Source organism: Hypanus sabinus, chromosome 3 (genome assembly GCF_030144855.1).
Source record: "Hypanus sabinus isolate sHypSab1 chromosome 3, sHypSab1.hap1, whole genome shotgun sequence".
Lineage (NCBI taxonomy): Eukaryota > Metazoa > Chordata > Chondrichthyes > Myliobatiformes > Dasyatidae > Hypanus > Hypanus sabinus.
Genome location: NC_082708.1, coordinates 39795623 through 39819452, shown reverse-complemented (window position 1 = coordinate 39819452; position 23830 = coordinate 39795623). Strand labels below are relative to the sequence as shown.

General features: G+C 40.7%; 1 protein-coding gene across 4 annotated transcripts in view; it reads right to left on the bottom strand.

Annotated features, from left to right (window-relative positions):
- The window catches only part of LOC132391220 (high affinity cationic amino acid transporter 1-like), an 83863-nt gene that overhangs the window by 39472 nt on the left and 20561 nt on the right, over positions 1 to 23830 (bottom strand). For all 4 annotated transcript variants that reach the window (XM_059964127.1, XM_059964128.1, XM_059964129.1 and 1 more), the window contains 5 exons: positions 15922 to 16325; positions 9542 to 9700; positions 7737 to 7911; positions 4836 to 4966; positions 2564 to 2786 (listed from right to left, as the gene is read on the bottom strand). In XM_059964127.1, the coding sequence (XP_059820110.1) occupies positions 2564 to 2786; positions 4836 to 4966; positions 7737 to 7911; positions 9542 to 9700; positions 15922 to 16291 (1058 nt within the window). In that variant the 5' untranslated portion in view covers positions 16292 to 16325. The remainder of the gene's footprint in view (positions 1 to 2563; positions 2787 to 4835; positions 4967 to 7736; positions 7912 to 9541; positions 9701 to 15921; positions 16326 to 23830) is intronic.

Genomic DNA, 23830 nt, shown 5'->3' with positions numbered 1-23830 from the left:
TAAGCAGCACATTTTTTTTTGCACTATCCCTCCACAATCATACAGGAATCATACTGTTCCAAAACAGACACAGATTTTCCAGGAAGCTATGCACTGAAGAAAGCTCTCTACACTAGACCACAATGTCAAGATGACACAACACTGGTTATTTAAAGCTCAGAAGATGTGACCGATTGGCTATGCAATGACCATTTCTAGAGGTGTAAAATGGAAGGCAGAAGATGAAATCTGCAACTGCGAGGGAAATGCAAATCAATCTTCTACGCATAGGAATTTGAGCCCATTACAGAGTCAGAGCAAGCAATTAAAGATTATAGCAGCATTTGAGAATAATTCAATCTATAATTGAAAACACTGACTTTTCAACAACTTCAAGCATAGCATTGTAGCAAATTGTAAAAAAAAAGTGATGTGTTAATGAATATATAACCACACCTATCAGAGTTGAGGGATAAAACTGGACAGGAGACAGGAGACCAGGGATAATTTCCCTGCTCTACTACTAAAGATGCAGGAGAGGGGCCAGAAGACTCACCTCATCAGCAAACCCTGAAGTACTACCCTGCAAAGTCAGCCCAGAAATTTATACTCAGCAAGTTTCCCATTCAAGAAAAGTGGGTTTAAAGGGGAAAGAGAATTGCAGATACTGATAATTTGCAAAGGAGGAAAAGGAACAGGCCAGTCTGCAGCTGTGGAGAAAGTCAAATGTTTTGAGCTCTAGTCCTTTGGCGTGACTCTGATGTCCTTGGTTTTGTACATGGAGCAAGGAGAGATTTCCTGCAACACACTCAAAGTAAACTACACCCACTTGTATAGAGACAGGTTAAAAAAAAACTTTCTCTTTCCACAAATACTACCTGACCTGCTAATCCTTTCCAGCATTTGTTTTTATAAAGGATTATACAGAGAAAAAAACTGAAAGTACCTGAAATCTGACACAAGAGCGAGTTAGTGATAGGGATTGTGGGGCTGTGGTATTAGAATCACTAATGCTGAGACTAAAGTCACATTATTCTGAACTGAAGGTCACTTCCTATGTTGTGTTGCCGCAAGATTTGAAATGTGCAAAAAAGTTGACTTTCTGAATGCAAAGAGCAGCATCCAGTGGGAGAACAAGTCTTCACTCTCCTGGTCTGCGTCCCAGTACAGAGCAGAGGTCAAACCAGAATCAGGTTTTAAAGCACTGGCATATGTATCATGAGATTTGTTGCTTTGCAGCAGCAATACATTGCAATATATAATAATAAACTATAAATAAGTATATTTAATTTGGTTTTTTTTTATATACAAGTTGCATCCAGGACACTTTCAAAAGGCAATACTTCAAAATGGTGGCCTCCATTATTAGGACATGCCGCCTTCTCATTGCTGCCATTAAGGAGCAGGTACAAGAGCCTGAAGAAGCACACTCAATGTTTCAAGAACAGCTTTTACTCCTCCACTATCAGATTTCTGAATGGACAATGAACCCATGAACACTACCTCAGTATTTTCCCCTCTTGTTTTGCACTAATTAATTAATTAATTAGATTTTTTAAGATATATATATACACTTGTAATTTATAATTTTATTATTGTATATTGCAATGTAGTGCTACTGCAAAATGAAAAATAAATTCACGACATATGCCAACGATATTAAACCTGACTCTGAACTATATATAGCAAGGGCAATGGAATCACACAATGAATCAGCATAATCTTCTGCAACAATTTACCAGGCACCGTAAGCCGGATGCTGAGAGAGGCCTAGCTGTGTAGGAAGTAAGTGGCCTGTTACAGGTCTGCTCAACAGAAAGGCAAACATGACTGCAATGTCAATCAATGCCACCAATCTATAACTGCAAATATCCTATACAAATGAACACAGGTATAGTAGGGAAGATGTGCACTAGGTAACTCTTGGTGTTAACTACTGCCCAATTATCTGCAGACTCATTATAAAAGGAAAGAGAAATTGTTTCCATTCATAGAAGCACCCAACAACGTGCAGCATGTCAAACACGCCGAGCCCCGCGTTTTAATTCCTGATGTGCGCTCAAATGCTACAAAGCTCTATGCAACACATCTCTGGAAGGAAGCTGCAAGATTTACCTTCAACGGCAAGTCTCAACATTTCATACGAGAAGTGTGCTGAAAAAAGCCCGAATTTAAGAATTTGACTGCAATTTGTACTTGCCAATTCTCTATCACTTAGCTAACACCAAACGTTCAAGAACATGTACTAAAAAGTACAGTTATACTAGATGTCCTAAACACAAAAAAAAAACTAAATAACAAATGCAGTGCCAACTTGGCCAAATGGTTCAACTGATTTCAAAGTCTTGACTACATGAACATGTGTTTAAATAGAGGAAGTGCAATCTGTAACGAAGCAAATAAGTGCCAGTGAATTCGAATCAAGTACAAATTATTGAGCTGTTTCTTTGTGAATTGTCCATGCCCACAATGATTACTTAGTAATTCGTGCAGATTAAATGTCGATATTTCTAAAAGAAAACTTTTGTATCCTTCTGCATCCAAGCAAGCAATGAGCGGTTTAGGAAAAAGATTGTCCAAGTACCTGGTGGAGAGGGCACAGAGTGAGCCAACTGCGACAGCATACTTTGCCCCATCCCATCCCACGTATTTGAAAGCGACTGGCAACGGGCTGTTCTTGTCCAGTAAGTAATACGGCATCATCAAAGTGAGAGCAGCCGACACTCCAAAATAGGCAACAAAACAGATCAAAAGGGAAGCAACGATTCCAAAGGGGATGGCTCGCTGCGGATTTTTTACTTCCTCACCTAAAATACAAAGTGAAGGGAGAAATGAGATTCATAATACCTTGGAATATTATTTCTGTGCAATGTCTCTTACAAAAAGTGCCACCTTAATGTTAATTTCTGAACAAGCTTTTTAAAATGCTTCATTATTTCAATCTGTTATACTTTTATTAATACAAATAAACAACAGGGCTCAAACTTTTTTCCTTAAAAAATCCATAATTATTATTACTAATTTATTAATCAATGATAATCTCTGCTCACAATTATCATGGGATGCAAAAGCTATTTAAGATAACTAAGATCGTCAATTTGGGCATACACTTACGAAAATGTTTGCCACCCCTGATCCACGGAGTCAACATTTCAGGGTGAGGCATCTGCAGTATCTTGTTCCCAAAAGGTGTGGGTATCATTGATTAATTTAAGAAATTATTAAATTACTGAAGTAATTACTGTGGTAAAGCTTCATAGATCCAAATCTTAAGATGATAGCTTTGGCAGAAAAAATAAGAGGAGAATCTAAAGAGTTTAAGGGAAATAGAGTAACTAGGGAGAGGATAAACTGAACTGAAAATTCAGGTACGGGGAATAGAGTAACTATGGAGAGGATAAACCGAACTGAAAATTCAGCTACGGGAAATAGAGTAACTAGGGAGAGGATAAACCCAATTGAAAATTCAGGTACGGGGAATAGAGTAACTAGGGAGAGAATAAACCGAACTGAAAATTCAGGTACGGAGCCACAGGAGATGAGCAAGGTACTCCATGAACATTGGGGTAGAAGGCATAAGCCTAAGATGAGAGAGGAAGATTTATTATTAACCTGAGGGGCAGCATTTTTGTTCCAAATAAACACACTAGGTGGTATGTGCTGTCAGAGGAAGTGTTTGTGACACTTTTAACACGGGGTTGGACAGGTACATGGATAGGGAAGGGTGAGAAGGATATGGGCCAGACGTAGGCAAATAAGACAAGCTTGGAATGGACATCTTGGTTGGCATGGATCAACTGGACTGAAGGGCCTGATATTGTGCTGTGATTCTATAATAACGTTTCAGAAAGAAATAAAATACTAATTGGGAAAGGCTTAAGGTTGATTCCTAAAAACATATGTTTTGGAATTTGAAAGAACACAAAAAGTGACTGGATAAAGGTGTACAAGATGATCACAGGCTTAGATTAAGTGGACAGCCAGAGACTCTTTCATAGGGTGAAAATAACCAGTATAAGGGGGCATAATTTGCTCCAAAGAAATTGGAGGAAAAGTACAGAGGAGATGTCAAAGGAAATATGGAGGAGATGTCAGAGGCCAGTTTATTTTTATACACAGACAGGTGAGTGCATGGAATGTGTTGCCGGGGGTGTTGGGAGGAGGAGCAGATACATTAGGCAGGCACATGGACAATAGAAAAATGGAGGGGAGGGTTAAGATGCTCTTAATTTTTTTTTATTTATTTGAGATACAGTGTGAACAGGTCATTCCTGTCCCAACAAACCCCAATTTTAGACTCTTGCCAATTTACAATGACTAATTAACCTCCCAGCGTACACCTTTGGACTGTGGGAGAAAACAAGACCACCTGGAGAAACACCACGCATTCCCCGGAGACAACCCACGGACTCCTTACAGATTATGTCGGAATCCAACTCTGGTGGCCCAAACTATAACAGTGTCACGCTAACCCCCTACGCTACCAAGGCGAGTAGGTTAAAAGGTCAGCACAACACCATGGACCAGTACTGTTCTTTGTTCAAACATGCCTGTGTTACTACTTCACACATTTAGATCATATAACAAGGAGAAATTTCTACTCCAAGATGCAACTAACCACTCGTGAATTCTTCACAGCCTATAAGACAGGGCATTAATGCCTATAACTTAAGTGTTTACAGCATGTACTGTCAGTGCCTTACTAATAGATAGTACATCGTACAGCAGTGAATGGTTCTAAACAAGGGCAGTTTTTGTTCCGATAGCGATCAGAAATTTGCAGCCAGTTAATGATCACCCAAAGTGGAATGGTTTGGTTTATCAAGATGCCGAAGTTTCAGAACATTTCATCTCACCTGTAGTGGCTATACAATCAAATCCAACAAAGGCATAGAAGCAGGTGGCAGCCCCTGAAAGCACACCTGTAAATCCATAGGGCATAAAACCCCCAGCACCATAATTCCATTTATTTTCTTCTTTAGTCGCACTACAAGAGAAAAACAAGGAATTTAATTTAGTGTATCAGCAGTCTGGAATCCTGAGTAACATAACAGCTGTGCAGAGCATTTAACTGTTAAACAAAATTCCAAATTCTGCTATCCTATTGCGCAGAAATTCCAATGGTTCAGCACCTGCTCAAAAGTTGCTGTTTGCTTCGCTCCCATTAAACCAAACAGGGCTCCATTTCCCCACTCCTTCAAACCCACCGAAAGCTGCACAGATCTCTAGTCATGTCATATCTTGTGTTCAATTCAAGCCAACAAGAATATTAAACAGATGTACCAAGAAAGTTCACATGAGTGTACTGTGATCAGAGCTCAGAAATCTATGTTCCTGCAGTCCTGAAAAGAGATCTCCAAACTGGCAGGAGTAGCAGGGGCCTGTACAATAAACAAATGTATAAGCTTGTTTAAACTTAACAGCCTTTTGCTTAAGGTGGTAAATGCAAAACTGGGGATATGATGCTGGGAACTATAGGGTGGTGAGTGAGTGGCTGAACTAGTGGGTAGAACAAACAGCTGTGTTTATTCAGTCATTCTGAACCTAATGACCAGTAAATTGGATACTTATTGTTTAATCAACAGCATAATAAAATTTAATTGTTTGTTAATCAAATATAACGCCCTGGCTGATATTTTTTCTGCTATGCTGTACGTAGTTTGTTTTAGCAGTCTGTTTTGCTTTTAGCATATTTGGGTTTGAGCTAAAGATAAGGAGCTATGTTCAATTTAGGAATATTGCGTCAGCCAATCAGGATGGTGCAGTTGGGGGGAGGTTCTAGAGGTTTCTGTGATGGACACTGGAGTGGGTCGAGGTCTTTTTGCCAGAAGCTAGGAGAAGACTGGAGGGAAGATGGGGAGGATGCCATCCCTGTCGCACAAAATGCTTGATGCAGATGAATGGTTTTGAGGAGGAAGGACCAATATTCCCGTGGGGGAGTCCACTTGTTCGAGATGGATTTTGAACGACATTCGGAAGGTGGTGTGTCCAGCTCGTGAGTTAAAGACAACTGCAAGATGAGCTCCAGCTTGTGTGCACATTTGGATTGGGTTAACTGGACTAGACCCTTTTTTATATTTTCCTACTAATTGTTTGATAAATCTGACATTTGTAAATATACGTTCTTCATAACTGTGTGCAGAGTACAATCTGTTATTTCTTGCTGACAGCTAATCGCACAGGTGCGGTATCTATACAGAGGTCAGGGTTTGGGTGGTCGAGACATCCCAACTTCCCGGTTTTGGTCGGACACAAGTCATACTGAACCTAGATGTATGGAGTTTGAGAAAGGTGGTTTTCTCACTGTTGAGTCCAGTGGCCATTAGCAAGGGGTTAACGAGCCGCATCTCTAGAGACACCTGGTAAAAAGGGGCTTCACAATTTCCCAACAAGGAAGAGCTGAACATTATTACCTGCTTGCTTTTATCACCTTTATATATATTTCAAGGGGTAACAGTACCAACTATACCACTAGCCAACAGACGACCAAAGCTGCTCATCTCTCAACCCACAAGGCCCATTCCAGTGTTCAGTTAAATCTAACCCCAGCCAACACATTTATTCTGTGTTCACACCGCCAAATCAACAACATTCTCTTCCCTTTCCCATTCAGATCCCAATGACAGACCACCACCACCCCCCCAGAGAGACAAATGATAGACCCCACTCCACAGATAGATCACTGCCAGACCACCCCCAGATAGACCACCTCCCCCAGACAGACCACTGTCAGACTACCCTCCCCCCCCCCAGACAGACCACCGTCAGACCACCCCCCAGAAAGATCACCCTCAGACCACCCCTCCCAGATAGACCACCGTCAGACCACCCCTCCCAGATAGACCACTGATAGGCCAACTCCCTGGATAGACTACCCCCCAGTTAGATCATTGTCATCCAACTCATTGAACTTTTTCTCCGCAGTCTCAAAACTTACTCTCTCAGATGTCCTCTGATAGATTCACGATGGTAACATGAATAAAGGAAAGTGTTCCCCCTCCCCCACACATTCACGTATGCAAGGCCTGTTCAGTATCGTACTAGCTACTGTGGAAAAATTTCCCAGCTCCATGTCTCTTAACAAGGCACTGACTGGCCCACTGAAACCTGCCTAACAGATCTTTTAGAATTGCCGTCAACTTTTGCCCAATGAATTTTAGTCATGAGATTATCTAATGCAATACATTTTATTTTATTTATTACTTAACAATAGTGCAGAATTATCCCTTCCTGCTGCACCACCCAGAAAACTCCAATATAACTCCTCATCTAATCACAGACCAATTTACCTGCTGATATGTCTTTGGACTGAGAGAAGAAACCGCAGTACTCAGAGAAAGCTCTGCATGGAGGACACACAAACTTTTTACAGATGATGTTGAAATTGACCTCTGAAGCCCTGAGCTTTAATAGCATCGCACTAACTGCTATACTACCGTGAAGCCAACTCCAGCTAATTTATTCCAGTTTCCTGATGTCACCTTCTTTGGTCTGTCACTAGCTTGCTGTAGTATCCTCACTTGTGGGCTCTGTATACTGTAATTCATATTTCCTCTCTCTCCAGTTTATTGTTAACAGATTGTTTCACCTCTCACATTGGTTATACATTTCCCTGCTGGCATCTGTAGCATTCAATCCCTCATGCTTGCTCCTCCTCGACATCTCCCATCTGCTCATCAGTGTCACTGATATGGCAGACCAGAACACTCCAGTACTTCCAAGTTAATCATTGTGAAAATGGGTATTTCTGTACTCACTTCTCCCAGTCAGTACCGTTTGTCCCATTTATCAGGGTGGCTTCACTGAGCTGCCAGTTCTTCAGCGAACCTTTTACAAAACCAGACAGCATGACAAAACACAGCACAAGTATGTTGATGCAAGTGAAGACTTTGTTCACCATTGCAGACTCTTTCACGCCAAAGGATAATAACCCTGAACAAATAAGAAGACAGGCAGCTTAAGTATGGGCTTTTATATAAAAATAATAACATTGCTTAAAAAATATCTTCTGAGAAAGGTTTAAGTTTTAAGCTGTTCAATTCAAGCTCTCTGATAGCAAATCATTTGTCAAAAGGCCAGATATAAATATAACAATTCTGAATGTTAAACCTAACATGACTATGAAACGTGCTACAAGGTTGAAAATTAACCAGAAATACATTTCTCATATCCTTCTGAACACCTACATATAAATGAAATGTACATCCAAAAAAAAGGCCACAACTAATGTAATTTCTAAAAGCTTAAATTGTGATATTCTTGACATGGAGACTTTGGAAAACAAAGTTGCAGTTGTAGGAATCGAAAACCAAAACAGAAATGCTAGTAGAACTCAGCCAGTCAAGCAGAACCTGTGGGAGGAGAAAAGTCAATTCATGTTTCAAGTCAAAGATTATTTCTCAAAACTGAAAAAGAGGGAAAACGAGTTCAACTGAATTGCCGAGAAGGTGGCGGAGCAATGAGTGTAACCAAAGGAATATCAGCAACAGGGTGAAATTACATAATCATCAAATTATTCAGTGGTTTCCTAGTCTACAGATCCGACTTGACTTGCTTAGTTCATACACCTTGTTCTGCTTTTTAACGGAAATCAAGGATACTATTGAGACTTGAACCGGGTACAAAAAAAGCCCAATCTCACACTGATTTCAGTCCAATGGAACCAGCAGAGCGGCAGGTTTCATGGCATAATGTATAAACAGGAAACTCACCGGGTGGATCCAACTGCAGCTTCACCCACAGCCTTTTTAAAGTTGGGGGAGGGAATGAAGTATAAAGCCAAAGGCACTTTTCTATCTTTGCATTAGTGGCTTTGAAACGGGTCAAGTAGAGTCACACAGAGTCAAACTCCAGGAACTCCAGCTTTAACAGCACCATGGAAGCAACTTTACCAAGAGGAAACAGAGGCTCATCATCATCCCGGAGGCAATTACTAGTGAACTGCCTGCTGCACAGGCATGGTAGCTGGTGCCAGGGTAACACAGCTGTCCGTGTGATGCTATTACAGCTCGGGATATCAGAGACTGGAGCTTAGCTCCGGCTTCATCTGGAAGAAGTCTGAACGTTCCAACACATTGAATGCGTGGTTGTCTTCAGATGCTCCGGTTCCCCCACACAGTCCAAAGAGACACTGGTTAGTAGGTTAAATGGAGCTGTGAATTGTCCAGTAAGTAAGCCAAAGTTAAATCAGGGGTTGCTTGGGCGGTTCAGCTTGAAGGGCCAAGGGGAGGAGGGGGGAGGGAGAGAAGAAGAGCAGGAATGGACAGAATGAAAACAAACTTCCACTGCACGAACAACTAAGTAAATTAGTCTCGCTTGGTTCAACCAAAGCCTGCAGTGACAATACAGCAGGGTCTACAATACAGATACACGAATGCAATGTTTGCAAATGTAAAAAACCTTTCCTTAATTTCCATACAACATTATTAATTAACAGAATCCTGAACATCTGGACAAGCCCCTTCAGGTGCATTTGTAATTACAGACGGATATATTGCTTAAGTCCAGTCTCTCCATCGTTGAGGTAGCTAACTCAATAAGACTACACAAAAAGGGTACATGCCTGTTAGCAGCAATATTATAAATACAGCGAAGATATCGGGATACTCTGCCAATATACTCGGGGCTCTCATGGTCATATGTTGACGGCAGAACATTTCGATGTGTTTACCGATGAGCTCATCAAATGTCGCACTCCATGCTCTCGCAACACTTGAAGTACCTGCACGGACAGAAACAAACACTGACAAATGTCACATCAGAAACTCCAATTAACATCCTCTTATGGGTAAGGGAAGTTAAGCAAATGAAAGCATGTCAAGGAATTCAGATACTTCAATTAAGCTGCTTTCCTCTCTAATTCAACATGTTCACATGCAGGCTACAATAACTAAAGTAATATTTCAGAGCAAGTACACAAGCTGACCTTTGGAAATATATTTCTGCTGCTTCCTTTTTTTTAAATAAGGAAAACTACTGTTATCTGCACCATTCATTAAAGAAAAATTGTGTGACATTAGACTAATGCCAAGAATATATTGAAACGATCATTCAAAACTCAATAGCAATCTCTGTTATATTAATAATATGCACACTAGCAAAAATATGACACTGGAATTTCCGGTTATGTAAATGGCTTGAATGTAAATATACTGCAAATTACTCACAAAAATAAATTCAAGATGCCTCAACTGTGGAAAAAAAAAATTAGAGATTACAATTCTAACTTTTGACGTTTGAATCCAGTGGACAGAACGACGTCTCAGATCCGCAAGACAGCCTGGACTTGGATACAACAGTACACGTTATATCAATATTTGTGTAATTTCCTATTGTACAATTCTACCTTTCAACAATATTACACTATTGGCTGATGGATTCTGGTTAAAATAAACGAGTGTCATTTACCTAGACCGGCACCCTGCCTAATTCAGTTGCCATCACATCCAACTGAATGAGTGAGACTGGAGAATCTAAGTAGTCTGTCAAAACCATACAGCAGGTGCTGCCAATCCTCAGGACCCAGGGTGAAGGACACAGCTCTGCCCGAGTGCAGAGCGAACAATCTGCTTTCCCTTGATCCACCACCTCACTGCCAACTCACATTACCAGTTGTCAGAGGCAACCTCAACACACTGAACCATGGTGTTTCATTGCATGCTATTAGTACTCTTGACCTTAGTAACATGTTGAACACTAAGTGAGATACCAGTGAGCCGTTATAGTCAGCAACCAAATAATTCCATGTTTCTTTCAAGAAGTGTTTGGGATTCCCAACTTCACATACTACAGCTGTCCACTTCTCCGAGGTTAACTGGCTCTCCTGAAACCAATGCACATGCTCCAATTACCCACTTAGTGAACTGATAGATAGTAAGACAATAGAAGTTGCACCAATGTTTAAAAAGGGATTTAGGGAAAAGAGGGGTAACTACGGACAGGTAACCTGCACATTCACCACCTCCCTCACGTCCATTCAGGGCCCCAAACAGTCCTTCCAGGTGAGGCAACACTTCACCTGCGAATCTGTTAGGGTTGTCTATTGTATCTGGTGCTCCTGATGCAGCCTCCTCTACTCTGTGAGACCAGTCATAAATTGAGACCCCTTCATTGAGCAGCTGCACGCTATCTGCCAAAAACAGAACTTCCTGATGGGCAAATATTTTAATTCCGATTCCCATTCCTGTCCTTGGCCTCCTCTTGTGCCATGATGAAACCACCCTCAGAGTGAAGGAGCAACACCTTGTATTCTGTCTGGGTAGCCTCCAACCTGACGGCATGAACATTGATTTCTCCTCCTGGTAAAAAAAAACCCTCCCCCTCCCCACTCTGGCCTCTTACCTCTCCTCACCTGCCTAACACCTCTCTCCAGGTCCCCTCCTCCTTCCCTTTCTCCTATGGTCCACTCTCCTCTCCTATTAGATTCCTTCCTCCAGTCCATTACCTTTCCTACCTACCTTCTAGCCATCCTCCTTCCCCTCTCCCCCCCACCTTTTCTATTCTGGGGTTTTCCCCCTTATTTTCCAATCCTGAAGAAGGGTCTTCGCCTGGAACCAACTGTTTATTCATTTCCATAGATGCTGCTTGTTCAGCTTGAGTTCCTCCGCAGTTTGTGTGTTGCTTTGAACTTCCAAGATCTGCAGGATTTCACATGTTTAGAGGTAAATATAGGTCAGGCAGCTCAACATTTGTAGTCCATGTTTGAAGCCATCATTGAGAAATAGTGAGACACCTTGATAGAAATGGTTCCATCAAGCGGTGCAGTGTGGATTCATGAAGGGCAGTTCCTGTTTGACAAACTTATTGGAGTTTAACGATATAATGAGCACAGTGTATAGAAGGGTACAGATGCATGTTCTACACTTGGATTTCCAGAACGTGTTCGGTAAAGTGCTGCACAGAAGATAAGGATGCATGGAGTTGGGGGTTAATGAATTAGCATGGATAGAGGATTGCTTAACCAATAGAAGACAGAGAGTTGGGGTAAATGGGTATTTCTCTCGTTGGCATCTGTAGTCTGCAGCAGTGAGTGGAGTGCTGCATGGATCAGGGCTTGCTACTGTTCAGGATGTACAGTACATTATAACTTTGTGATATTCTGTGTTGGAGCCAATTCTTTTTACGTTATATGTCAATGATTTGGATGATGGAATTGATGGCTTTGTTGCAAAGTTTGCAGATGATATGAAGATAGGTGAAGGGGCAGGTAATTTTGAGGAAGTAGGGAGGCTACAGAAAGACTCAGACAGATTTGGAGAATGGGCAAAGAAACAGCAGCTGGAATACAGTGTTGGGAAGTGTAAGGTCATGCACTTTGGTAAAACAAATTAAAGGGCTGTCTATTTTCTAAGTGGAGAGAAAATACAAAAAACTGAGACACAATGGGATTTGGGAGTTCTTGTGCAGGATTCCCTAAAGGTTAATATGCAGGCTGAGGTAGTGGTGAGGAAGGCAAATGCAATGTTACCATTCATTTCAAAAGGACTAGAATATAAAAGCAAGGATGTAATGTTGAAACTTTAAAAAGCCCTAATGAGGACTCACTTGGAGTATTGTGAGCAGGTTTGGGCCCCTTATCTTAGAAAGGATGTGCTGAAACTGGAGAGGGTTCAAAGGAGTTTCACAAAAAATTATTCAAGGATTTAATGGCTTGTCATATGAAGAGCATCTGATGACTCTAGGACTGTATTCACTGGAATTCAGAAGAATGAGAGGTGACCTCATTGAAACCTATGGAATGGTGAAAGGTCTTGACAGAGTGGATGTGGAGAGGATGTTTCCTACAGTGGAAGAGTCTCAGACCAGAGGACACAGTCTCAGAATAGAGGGGCATTCTTTTAGAATGGAGATGAGGAGGAAGTTCTTTAGCCAGAAGGTGGTCCATCGATGGAATTCTTTGACACAGGCAGCTGTGGAGGCCAAATCTTAATGTATATTTAAGGCAGAGGGTGATAATTCTTGACTGGTCAGGGCATGAAGGGATACAGGAAGAAGGCAGGAGATCAGGGCTGACAGGAAAATTGGATCACCCGTTATGAAATGGTGGAGCAGACTTGGTGGACCACATGACTTAATTCTGCTCCTATATCTTATGGTCTTATGGTACATTAACGATTTGGAAGAGGGGACCAAATGTAGTGTATCTAAGTTTGCTGATGGCATTAAATTAAACGGAAAAGCAAATTGTGGTGAGGATGCAGAGGGTTTGCAGAGAACTACAGATAGATTAACTAAGTGGGCAAAGATCTGGCAGATGGAATACAACATTGGTAAATGCAAAGACATCCACTTTGGAAGGAAAACTTGGAATACTGAAAGCCCAAGATGGGAGTGGGCATGCAGAGGATGTTTCTAACAGTGGGAGAGTTGTGGAACAGAGAGCAGAGCCTCAGAAAAGAAAGACAATCCTCTCAGAGGTGAGGAGGAATTTCTTAAGCCAGTGGATGATAAATTTGTGGAATTCACAGCCATCAGTGGCAATGGAAGCCAAGTCACTGGCCATATTTAAAGGAGATCGATAGGTTCTTGATTAGTAAGGGCATCAAAGATTACAGAGATAAGACAGAAGAATTGGGTTAAGAGGAAAAATAAATAGCCAGGATCAAATGACACAACAGACTCAATGGGCTAATTCTGTTCCTATGTTCTATGATCTAAAAATAAAAGATATCATTTAAATGGTGAAAGATTGCAGCTTACTATTGTGCAGAGGGACTTGGGGGTGCTTGTCTATAAATCACAAATGAAACGTTGGCCTCTATTGCTAGAGACTACCAGTGAGGCCACAGCTCGGGTACTGCATACAGTTTCGGTCTCCTTGCTTGAGGAAAGACATAAGAGATGGTGCAGAGGAAGTTCATGAGGTTGATTCCAAAGAATAGGGGGTTAAGCTATAAGGAGCAACTGAGTCACCTAGGACGATACTCACTGGAACTCAGAAGAATGAGAGGGCATCTCGCAGAAACATAAAATTATGAAAGTGATAGAAAAGACAAAGGCAGGTGAGTTGTTTCCACTGAGAAGCGTGTCTAGAATTTGGGGACATAGCCTCAAAATTTACGGGACTAGATTTAGGGGCAGAAACTGCTTTTCCCAGAGAGTAGCAAATCTGTGGAATTCTCTGCCCAAGGAAATAGTAGTAGCTACCTCATTAAATACATTTAAGACATAATTAGATTTTTGCACAGTAGGGTTTTGGGGAAAATGTGGGTAGGTGGAGCTAAGGCCACAGTCATGATCTTATTGAATGGCAGAGCAGACTCAACCTGCAAGACAGCCAACTCCTGCTCCTACTTCTTATGTTCTAATGTTCTTAAAGCCTAACAAGCACTAAAAATAGCACAATGGTGACCTGCTATGTCTGGCAGTAGTAAAATGCAAGTTTGAATTTATCAATTAACTTAACCATCTGGTCCCAAGTATTAGTTATTCCCAATGTAATACTGAAAGCCCCAGTCAGACAGCTTTCAAAAATTCGGAAGTTCAGCAGCTAATGCCTTCATCGCTTCACTTCCATGTATTACTGGATTTCCTGAGATTACATCTGGACAAAAAGCCTTGCGGCCTTCATTCTCAGTGAGCTAATCCCACATCAAGAATCCCTGAAGTATTAGCACCACTCTACCTGCAACTACAGTAAAAGCAGAAATGACACAGCTATACTAAACCTAAATTCAATTTTGGTGAACAGACAGCAAATTTCAAACTGTAGATAAACAAGTGCCCAAACACCTCTTCTCTCTAAGCCACTTAGATCTAGGAGTTGCCTAAAAAGATACAAATTCCAAATAAGTCCTGCTTGGTTGTGCAATTATATCAGCGCCGGATTCCGGAGCGAAGGTTCCCAAGTTCGAATCCAAGTTGGGTTGAGTGTTGAGCTAGCAACTTGGCCTAGTAAAAACAAGAATAGCTTGCTACGGAAACACCGTCATGACGGTGCCCCGATAACTGCACTGCCGAGTTAAGGGCTATTCTTCTTCTTCCAAGTAAGTAACCCAACAGTCAAACACAAAAATTTCAGTTCCCACCTCCTTCACCCACTTTACAATACTGGAATTAGATCAATGGCTTTACTTAAACACAGAGCCAAGCAGGGATACAGAATACATCCTATGCAGCCACTCCGCAGGGCAAGAATTACCTCTGAGCAAACCAGAAATTGAAGATGAAGCAGATAGAGGAAGGAGGAGAGCAGAAAGGGGAGCAAACAGAGAGTAACAAAAGGGCATAGTGAAACAAAGGAAAAGCAGAAGCACAAAAGGACAACGGAAGGACAAGGGGTACCAAAACAACAGGCAACAATGATATCAACAGGCTCCTCATGTGAAAACACCAGTCACATTGAATGTACTTGTTTCAGATTCACTCACATATACTCGTTTCTAGCCTCAATCACAGAACTGCCTCAACTATCAACTTTATTCACCATATACGTTCATATGTAGGAATTTACTACGGCGTGCAGTGCAATATTCAACTAAAAACAATCAACAATTACAAAGAATTATACAAAATAAATTAGAGGTTAATGCAATAAAATGTGCATAAATACGTGAATATCAGCATGTATTTACAATGTATAGAACATTATAAAAATTGGTTTAAAGTGTTTACAGTATAACTGAGGTCATAGACAAAGTGAGATTGAGGGTTGATCAGATTAACTGACAGGGGAAGAAATCTTCAGGATGATTTAATAGCCCTATAGCTCTTTCCAGAAGGGAGTTTTTGGAGAAGACAGTTTGCAGAGTTAGCCAGTATTACTCCACAGCTGAGACCTTTAACTGGCATCAAACCCAAAGCCTTTGTCTACCCGATAGGATTGTCAAGAAAGTCACTGGTCCTGTTCTTTCACGTAGGTATCTGAACACCACCCACGAATAGTGGTGTTTTCACACTGGTGGAAGTTCAGTGTGCACATTTCTAAAGCAATACTGTACTTACCAATGACATAAGCAAGGATTAGATTCCAGCCTGTAATGAAAGCACAAAGTTCCCCAACTGTAACATAACTGTAGAGGTAGGCAGAACCTGTTCGTGGGACTCTAGCACCAAACTCAGCGTAACAGAGTCCTGCAAGCACAGAGGCCAGAGCTGCAATTAAGAATGAGATGACAATGGCAGGCCCAGAATTTTCACGGGCCACTGCTCCAGCCAATACGTAGACACCTGCTCCAAGGGTACTGCCAACGCCAAGTGCAACCAAGTCCAGTGTATTTAAGCATCTGGCAAGCCTGGTTTCTTCAGTACTGCAGTCCACATATTTACGGCGGAAGAGCTGGCGTCCAAAATAAGCAAGTGGTTTACAACTCATCTTTGAATTTCCAGGTCAGCCAAACAATCCAAACCTAAAATATAAGAAAATACATTAATAAGGGTAAGAAAATTCTCTTTGGTGTTCAATATATTATAGTAAAGCCGACAAAATATTTATGTTGTCACATGCTGAACAAAATATTTCTTTTCATTGTTTGAATTTCATCCATAAACCATTCCTGACAAACTTGTGCGGAACAAAGAAGATGTTGTAAAATATACACATTTAAATCCATGGCAATCTCCTTGCAGGAAGGTTTACCCGTCCTGCTTGGGAGAATTTTAGCGAGTACAGCAGTGGCATGAGAACCCAAGTATGTCAGCAGGTAAAGCAATTGGGAAGGAAAAGGTTAAATCAGGTGAATCTCTAATATGAAAAAAGGCAGAGACATGATAATGAACCCAATAGCAGTGATGGTATGAGGCGTATTTACTCTAATGCAAGGATTAAGGCAGATGATCTTCGAGCCTGGAGTAGTACATGGCACCATGGCACTGTAGCCATTTCAAAAACAGAAGCAAAGAACCGCAGTTCAGTATTTCAGATACGACAGATGGACATAAAAAGGGGGAGTTATATTACTGATCAGGGAGAACATCACGTCTGCCTTGAGAGAGGACATACTGGAAGGGTCATCTAGCAAGGCCAAAAGGGGTAGAACTCAGGAATAAGAAAGATACAATCACTTTGATGGCGTTATGCTGACAGCCAATGAGTATAGACATGCAGACAAATCATTAAAAGATACAAACCAGGGTTACTGCAATGGGTGATTTTAACTTCCTGGACTCCCTTTGTGCCAGGGGCTTAGATGGAGCAGACTTTATTAGGTGCATCCAGGAAGGCTTCTTCAAACAATATATCGATTAGTCCAATTAGGGAGGGGACCTTGCATTGGGGGAATGAGCATGGCCAGGTGATTGAAGCTCCAGTGAAGGAGCATGTGGAGAACAATGACTGTCATTCCATGTTATAAGACAGTTATGGATAAGGATAAGACTTGCCCATGGGTGAAATTGCTAAGTTGGGAGAAGGCCAATTAGAACAGTATCGTGCAGGAACTGGGGAAATGTTAGGTCCAGAGCAGCTGTTTAGCGGTAAATCCACATCTGACATGAGAGCTTTTAATAAATGGCAACTGATTATATATAGCAGGATCAGCAGGCTCATGTGACGATAGATAACATATTGCAAGTCTAGTAAGAAAGAAAAGGAAGCAGATGGAAGAGCTGCAAAACCAAAATCAAATGGGAAATAAAGGAATTTCAGGGACTAAAAGGGGCCATGGGTCATAGCAGATAGTATTGAGTATTTTGGAAGCAAGAACGTGGACAGGGAAAGAGTAGATCCACTCGAGAATCATGAAGAGAATATGTGACTGGGACTAGGAGGAAGAAGGTGCAGTCCTTGTTACTGTTGTTCAGCAAGAAGGACATGGGTGATAGTAAGATTAGAGGAGGGAGGTACCTGGATACTCTGGACCATGGGTTCCCAACCTGGGGTCCAGGGACCCCTTGCTTAGGGGTATTGGTCCATGGCATCAAGGTGGTTGGAAGCCCCTGCTCTAGACTCCAGAGCATGGTGATAATAAAGGAGATGGAATTAAGACATCTTGGAAAAAAATAACATTACAGCAGACAAGTCCCCAGGCCCAGATGGGATCAATCCCAGGGCTCTTAGTCAAACAAGGAAGGAGATTTTCGGTACAAAGATCTTTACAGTCTCTTTAGCCATGGGTAAGGTGCTGGACTACTGAAGAATAGCCAATGTCATTCCTTTGCTCAAATGCAACATGGATAAACCAAGAAAGTTAATAAATACACTGAAAGTGAACTTCTTTCTGTGTCTCAAAATTTTGGGTAGTGATTTGTTACTTGAACTGCCCTCGCACAGGGGTTGTTTATGATAATACTTACCTGTATACATCTGACTTCAACAAACTTCTTAAAACAGTTATCAGAAATTTGCTAAAAGATAAAGCAACACAAATCTAAATCCTAAATCATTCAGCTGTGAGCAGTCCTCACTGGTAGCTAGACAGATTGTAAACATCTCGGGAAGAGCCCTGTTAGCACCTCACTGCACCACCAGTAACACCATCAGTTAACTGAAAGAGTATATTTGATAAATGATAAAAATTCATTTGGATAAATTCCAGAGAATAATACAATCTAAGCAAGTGGAGCCATAGCAGCCAAACAAAATACACATTACAGAATTACAATGCTGGAAATATTCAAAATTTCACCCAAATCAAAACGGGTAATTCTCCTGCAACTTATTCTATTTTCAAAATCTATGAATGCGTACATATACGTACATACACTCGTATGTATACACACACACACACACACACACACACGTACACACAACCTCCCCACCCCAATAATACAGCCCAGCTTGCAAAGCATGTTCCAAGGCTCAATTTCCTTCAGCATTCTCATTGCTACTATCAAGGAGGTGCTACAGGAGCCTGAAAACACACATCCAATATTTCAGGAACAGTTTCATCTCCACTGTCAGATTTCCATATGGACAATGAACCCAAGTACACCACCTCACCATTTTTTGCTCTTTTTTTTAGTATTTAACATATAATTCTGTTCTTTTTATTATTATACATTTCAATGTACTACTGCTGCAAAACAACACATTTCATGACATATGCCAGTGTTATTAAACCTGATTATGATTCTGTCCTTCCAGAAACATTAACACCTCCCCCAGGTGAACCTCGTCATTCACAGCCTTACCCGCCTTTCACCTGATACCCATAGCTCATCACTAACATTCCTTTCTGTTCTCTCGCCTCCACTCTAACTTCTAACTTCCACCAACCCTGATGGAAAGTCATTGACCAGAAACATTAATTCTGTTTCTGACCCCAGCTGACTTGCTGAGTTTGCATAGTAGCCAAATGTTGGACACAGGACAGTGTTGCTGGGCTGGAACACTACTTTCAATGTTTGTATCTCCATATCTGTCCTGGCAGTGTTTAACTAGCCAATGCTAACAAAATCGCACAGATGTGGCTAGAGAGAAAAGTTGCTACATCTGAACTAGTAATCCCAGCCAACTAGTCAATGTTGGCAGGAACCTGAGGTCATGAGGCAAATCCACCTCATTTCCCCATTTATCTGATAATCAATTCTTAAATAAAAAAACAGAGTGGAGAGCACACATTCAAAACTGGTCTAATTCACAATCAGATCATGAATTAGGTCTGAAACAGAAGTTTCACCTTCAATCTCATCATGACCTATGTGCCCCCAGCTGCTGCAAACTCTTAACTTCCCAACACCACAGCACTTCAAAACAGTAAACTGCACTGAAGTGCTTTGAAATACACATGCCATGGAAGTTTCGACTTAAATGAAAGATTTTCTTTCTTTACTTAGCCTCTATCATTCTTTCAGACATTTATATATTGCAAAATCTAGATTACTCTTACAAAAAGTTCCTCTGCATAAACATTTGCCAAAATAGTGTGTTTCATTTTCATGCCTTAAACCAAAACTGATTCACCATTCATGATGTATCCACTTGCCCAATACAATCTTAGCTGACGTGAGGATTTAATCTTTTCTTCCTTGAATTTTAATTTTCACTTCACCTTTTAACTGATCTTAATTTTGCACCAACGACAGTGAATTTTACTCCCTGATTTAGAGAGAATAAAAACAAACAAATGAAGATACTTTAAAGCAAATTCCATTTTAATCAGTTACCCACCAGCAATTTACCATGGCAGGCAAGAAAATAATCAGGTGAATCACCACAAATTATTGATGAGCTCCTCCCAGTTTACAGTAGCACTTACAAGATTAATTGGCTGGAGAACTAATCATTCAAAAACAAAGATAAAGCTCACACTGAACTGTTCCCAAGCACCCTGCCTGTGATAGCACACATGGGTTTTATCTGGCCGACCTTGAGGCCTAATGTATGAAATCTAAAATATAAGAGCACATAATGTGCTTTCACATCAGATGAGGATAAAGAGGACATGGGGCAAACACAGGACTCGATTTGCTCAATTTCCGAGAAGGAACAATAATGAGTAGAGACAGAGGCACTGCACTTGACTGGAGTTTTTCCACAGCTGGAAGCATTTACTTTAGGTAAAACTTACCAAAGTCTAAATATACCTCAAGTTTGCTTATTGTTGAATTCCCTTCAACAATAATCACTGGATATGATTTCCTTTGCTCCTTGAAATGAATGCCTAATTATAATTAAAAGTTAACTAAAATGAAGCTGTCTAAACACACCAGAAAAACACGTTACTGCAAGCATTTTGTTGCATTTAATACAATTACACACAAGGAATACACAATGTCAGCACTGAACCTAGGTTGCTGGGTTCTGTGAGCTGGGCCACTATGATATCACTAGAGATTTCAGCTCCTACGTTGGTGCCGAAACTCCACGCCAGTTAGTTTAAAGACAGGTGGGACTCAGCAGCAGTAGACAGGCTGGGAGAATTTGTAAGTTCAGAGTAACATGGCAGAAGAAAATCCCAAATATTTCCTGCCCCCACTTCTGGCATACGAACTGCAGACACGCAATTACTCAAAACTAAATTCCACAAAAATCCACAAACCCTGGCACAAGCACAGATTGACTATAAGAACTTATAACTCAAAAATCCTGGACAAATTTAAAATCAGCATCCTTAGCTTAAAGGATAAAAAGAGGGTTCACTGTACCACTCTAATGGGTGGCATCAGCTGAATAGCAGCAGCCTTTAGGATACAAGGACATCCCTTTGAAACAAAAATAAGGAGGAATTTTTTAGCCAGAGGGTGATGAAACTGTGGAAGTCATTGTCACAGACAGCTTTGGAGGCAAAGTCATTTTTGGGTATGTTTAAAGTGGAGATTAATTGGTTCTTGATTAACAAGGGTGTCAAAGGTTACGGGGAGAAGGCAAGAGAATGAGGTAGGGAGGAGAAATAAACCAGTCATAGCAGAATGGCAGAGCAGACTCGATGGTCCAAATGACATATAGTATTACAGCCCCTGTACTACCCAAGTTTCTCGCACAGCTATTGCAGGGAAATGTCTTAGTCCATTGCACAAAGGGTTGAGACAAAATACCACCCTAAATTGCAACTTGCTCCTGCAATCTTTTTCAGATAAGGAATTCCAGGAGCTTGACCCACGATAGTATAGCGAAGTCTTTATGGATCAAGACAAAATGGCAGAAAAATGGTTCGGCACAGCCAAGAAGGGCCAAAAGGCCTGTTTCTGTGCTGTAATGTTCCATGGTTCTATGGCAGATGATACGAAGGATATAAGGCTAAGAAGTACTACTGACTACATGGTGAGCATCACAGATCAATGGCCTCTGGTTAAAATCAAGCACATGGAAGCATTTTGCGTCCACACTATAAGAAACACACTTATCTGTTCCTCACATGCAGACTCTTCGATATTTTCTTTGTAATCTTGCCTTCATCTATTCCATTGCTTCTAAATGCTTTATATATAGTGAACTCTGGTTAATTGGGATACATCAGTACATTTAGGCCCAATTAAGCAGCTACTCCCAAGTATCAAAAGTTTCAAAGAAAATTAAAAAAGTATGAAAATGCCGAACTACCATTTAACTGAGTAACAAATTAGAAAACTATCAATACTACTATGGTAGTGTAAAACGGGACTACTTCCTATGAGTCATCAACAGAGGAATTCATCCAATGTATGCATTTTTTTATTGAATGTAAATGAAGAAAATCAGTACAGATACCTAGTGTAGATAATGTATGCCTTCATACAATGCTAGTGATGATTGCATCCTCCAAATCTTCATCCTAATTCTAACATCCAAAAAGATGGTCACTAACTTCAAGTTCTTTGTACTGTAGTTCCCAACTTACCGAAGTAGTGAAATCATACCATTTTCACTCCCAGCTGTTTCTGGCATCCCCAAGCCTGAATGCTTGAAATAGCAGTGAGCAAAACAGTTTTAATTGTCTTACTGATCATTTCTCAACAACGATCAATGACAAACATCAATATTTATTTTGAACACCAGCATGTGCAACAGACTGTATTTAAAATCTGACCACTCTAAGCACAGTGTAGTGTCTAATTTCCACACAAATGCAAGTGTCAGACACTAGCTGGAAGCTGCTCAGCAACAGACTCCTTCCCCAATCAGGTGGCATTGTATCCCAAATAAACAAAGAGAATCCCAGCTATTTTCAATTAGCTTTTGTTCTGTAAGAGTTGTCCCAAATAAGCGGTGCCCTGACTATGCAATAAGCCAATTAATTGGATTCCATCGTCTTACAAAGAGCATACTAAGAGCTCTCCCTCTAACCGAGGTTCAATAGAGACTTTCCTACTTTGCTATCTTATCACTCCAGTAGTAAAACCAGTAATGTTCCATCTCTCTCTAAACCTTCTCTATGCATGTAACTATCAAATTCTTTTAAACATGGTAATCACACCCTCCTCTACCTCTTCTGCCAGCTTGTTCCATATACTCACCATCTTCTGTGTGAAAATTTCCCCTTCAGATCTTTCTCCTCTCACCTTCAACCTCTTGGTTTTAGACCCCCTTCACCTTCTCCATGCCACTCATAAGTTTATGAACTTTTATAAAAGGTTACTCCACAGCTTCCTAGGCCTGAGGGAAAACAGTCCCAGTCCACCCAGTCTTTCCTTATAACTCAAGTCTCCTAGTCTCAGCAACATCCTTGTGAATCTTTTCTACATCTTTGTTCCCAGCTAAATAATATCCTTCCTTTATAAAGTTAGATGGCCAGAAATGCACACAATATACCAGCCTCAGCAATGCATTTATAAAGTCATCTTCCCAGTCTTCCAACAAAATATTAACCTATTCCCATCTTCCTTTATTTGAAATTTGTTTTGTATTATTTGACCATTTAGTTTCACAGTTCCTAAGAAGTTTTACTCATAACTTTGTAGTTTTACTTTATCATGGACACATTTGCCGTTTAACCACTTGACTGATGTCTTTCCTCTTCCCTTCAAACGTCCCCTTATACTTTCAATCATCCTTAGTCTTACTAGCACCTACTTTGTGCTTTCCTTCCAGCAGAACATATTCCCCTATTTAAATACATTTAAATGCTTTGCATTGTTACTCTACATTGTCATTTGCCGATATTGTTGCCCATATTATCTTCCCTAGTTTTATTGCCAGAACTTCAAAAATCTGGAGTGAAGCTGACTTTGTCATGGCTTTGTCCATCGTAATTACCTTAAAACTGGCATTTTTACCTGAAGCATAATTACCTGATGCTTCCTTACTTGCCTCATTTACTTTGGACCTAGTAATGTGGAATAGGCCAAGTTTGTACAACTTAATAATCCAACAGTTTAGAAAGCAGCGCTCTACACTCAGCAACTCCAGTGCCTTACCACACAACTTATCACTATAACCAGTTTAAAAAGTATTGCATTTCCAAACTGGAATAATAATGATAGGATAGGGAAAAATACCAAACACTTACCAAAATGCTCCCTGGTATCCTCCCATCAGAACACAGTCTACGAAAAG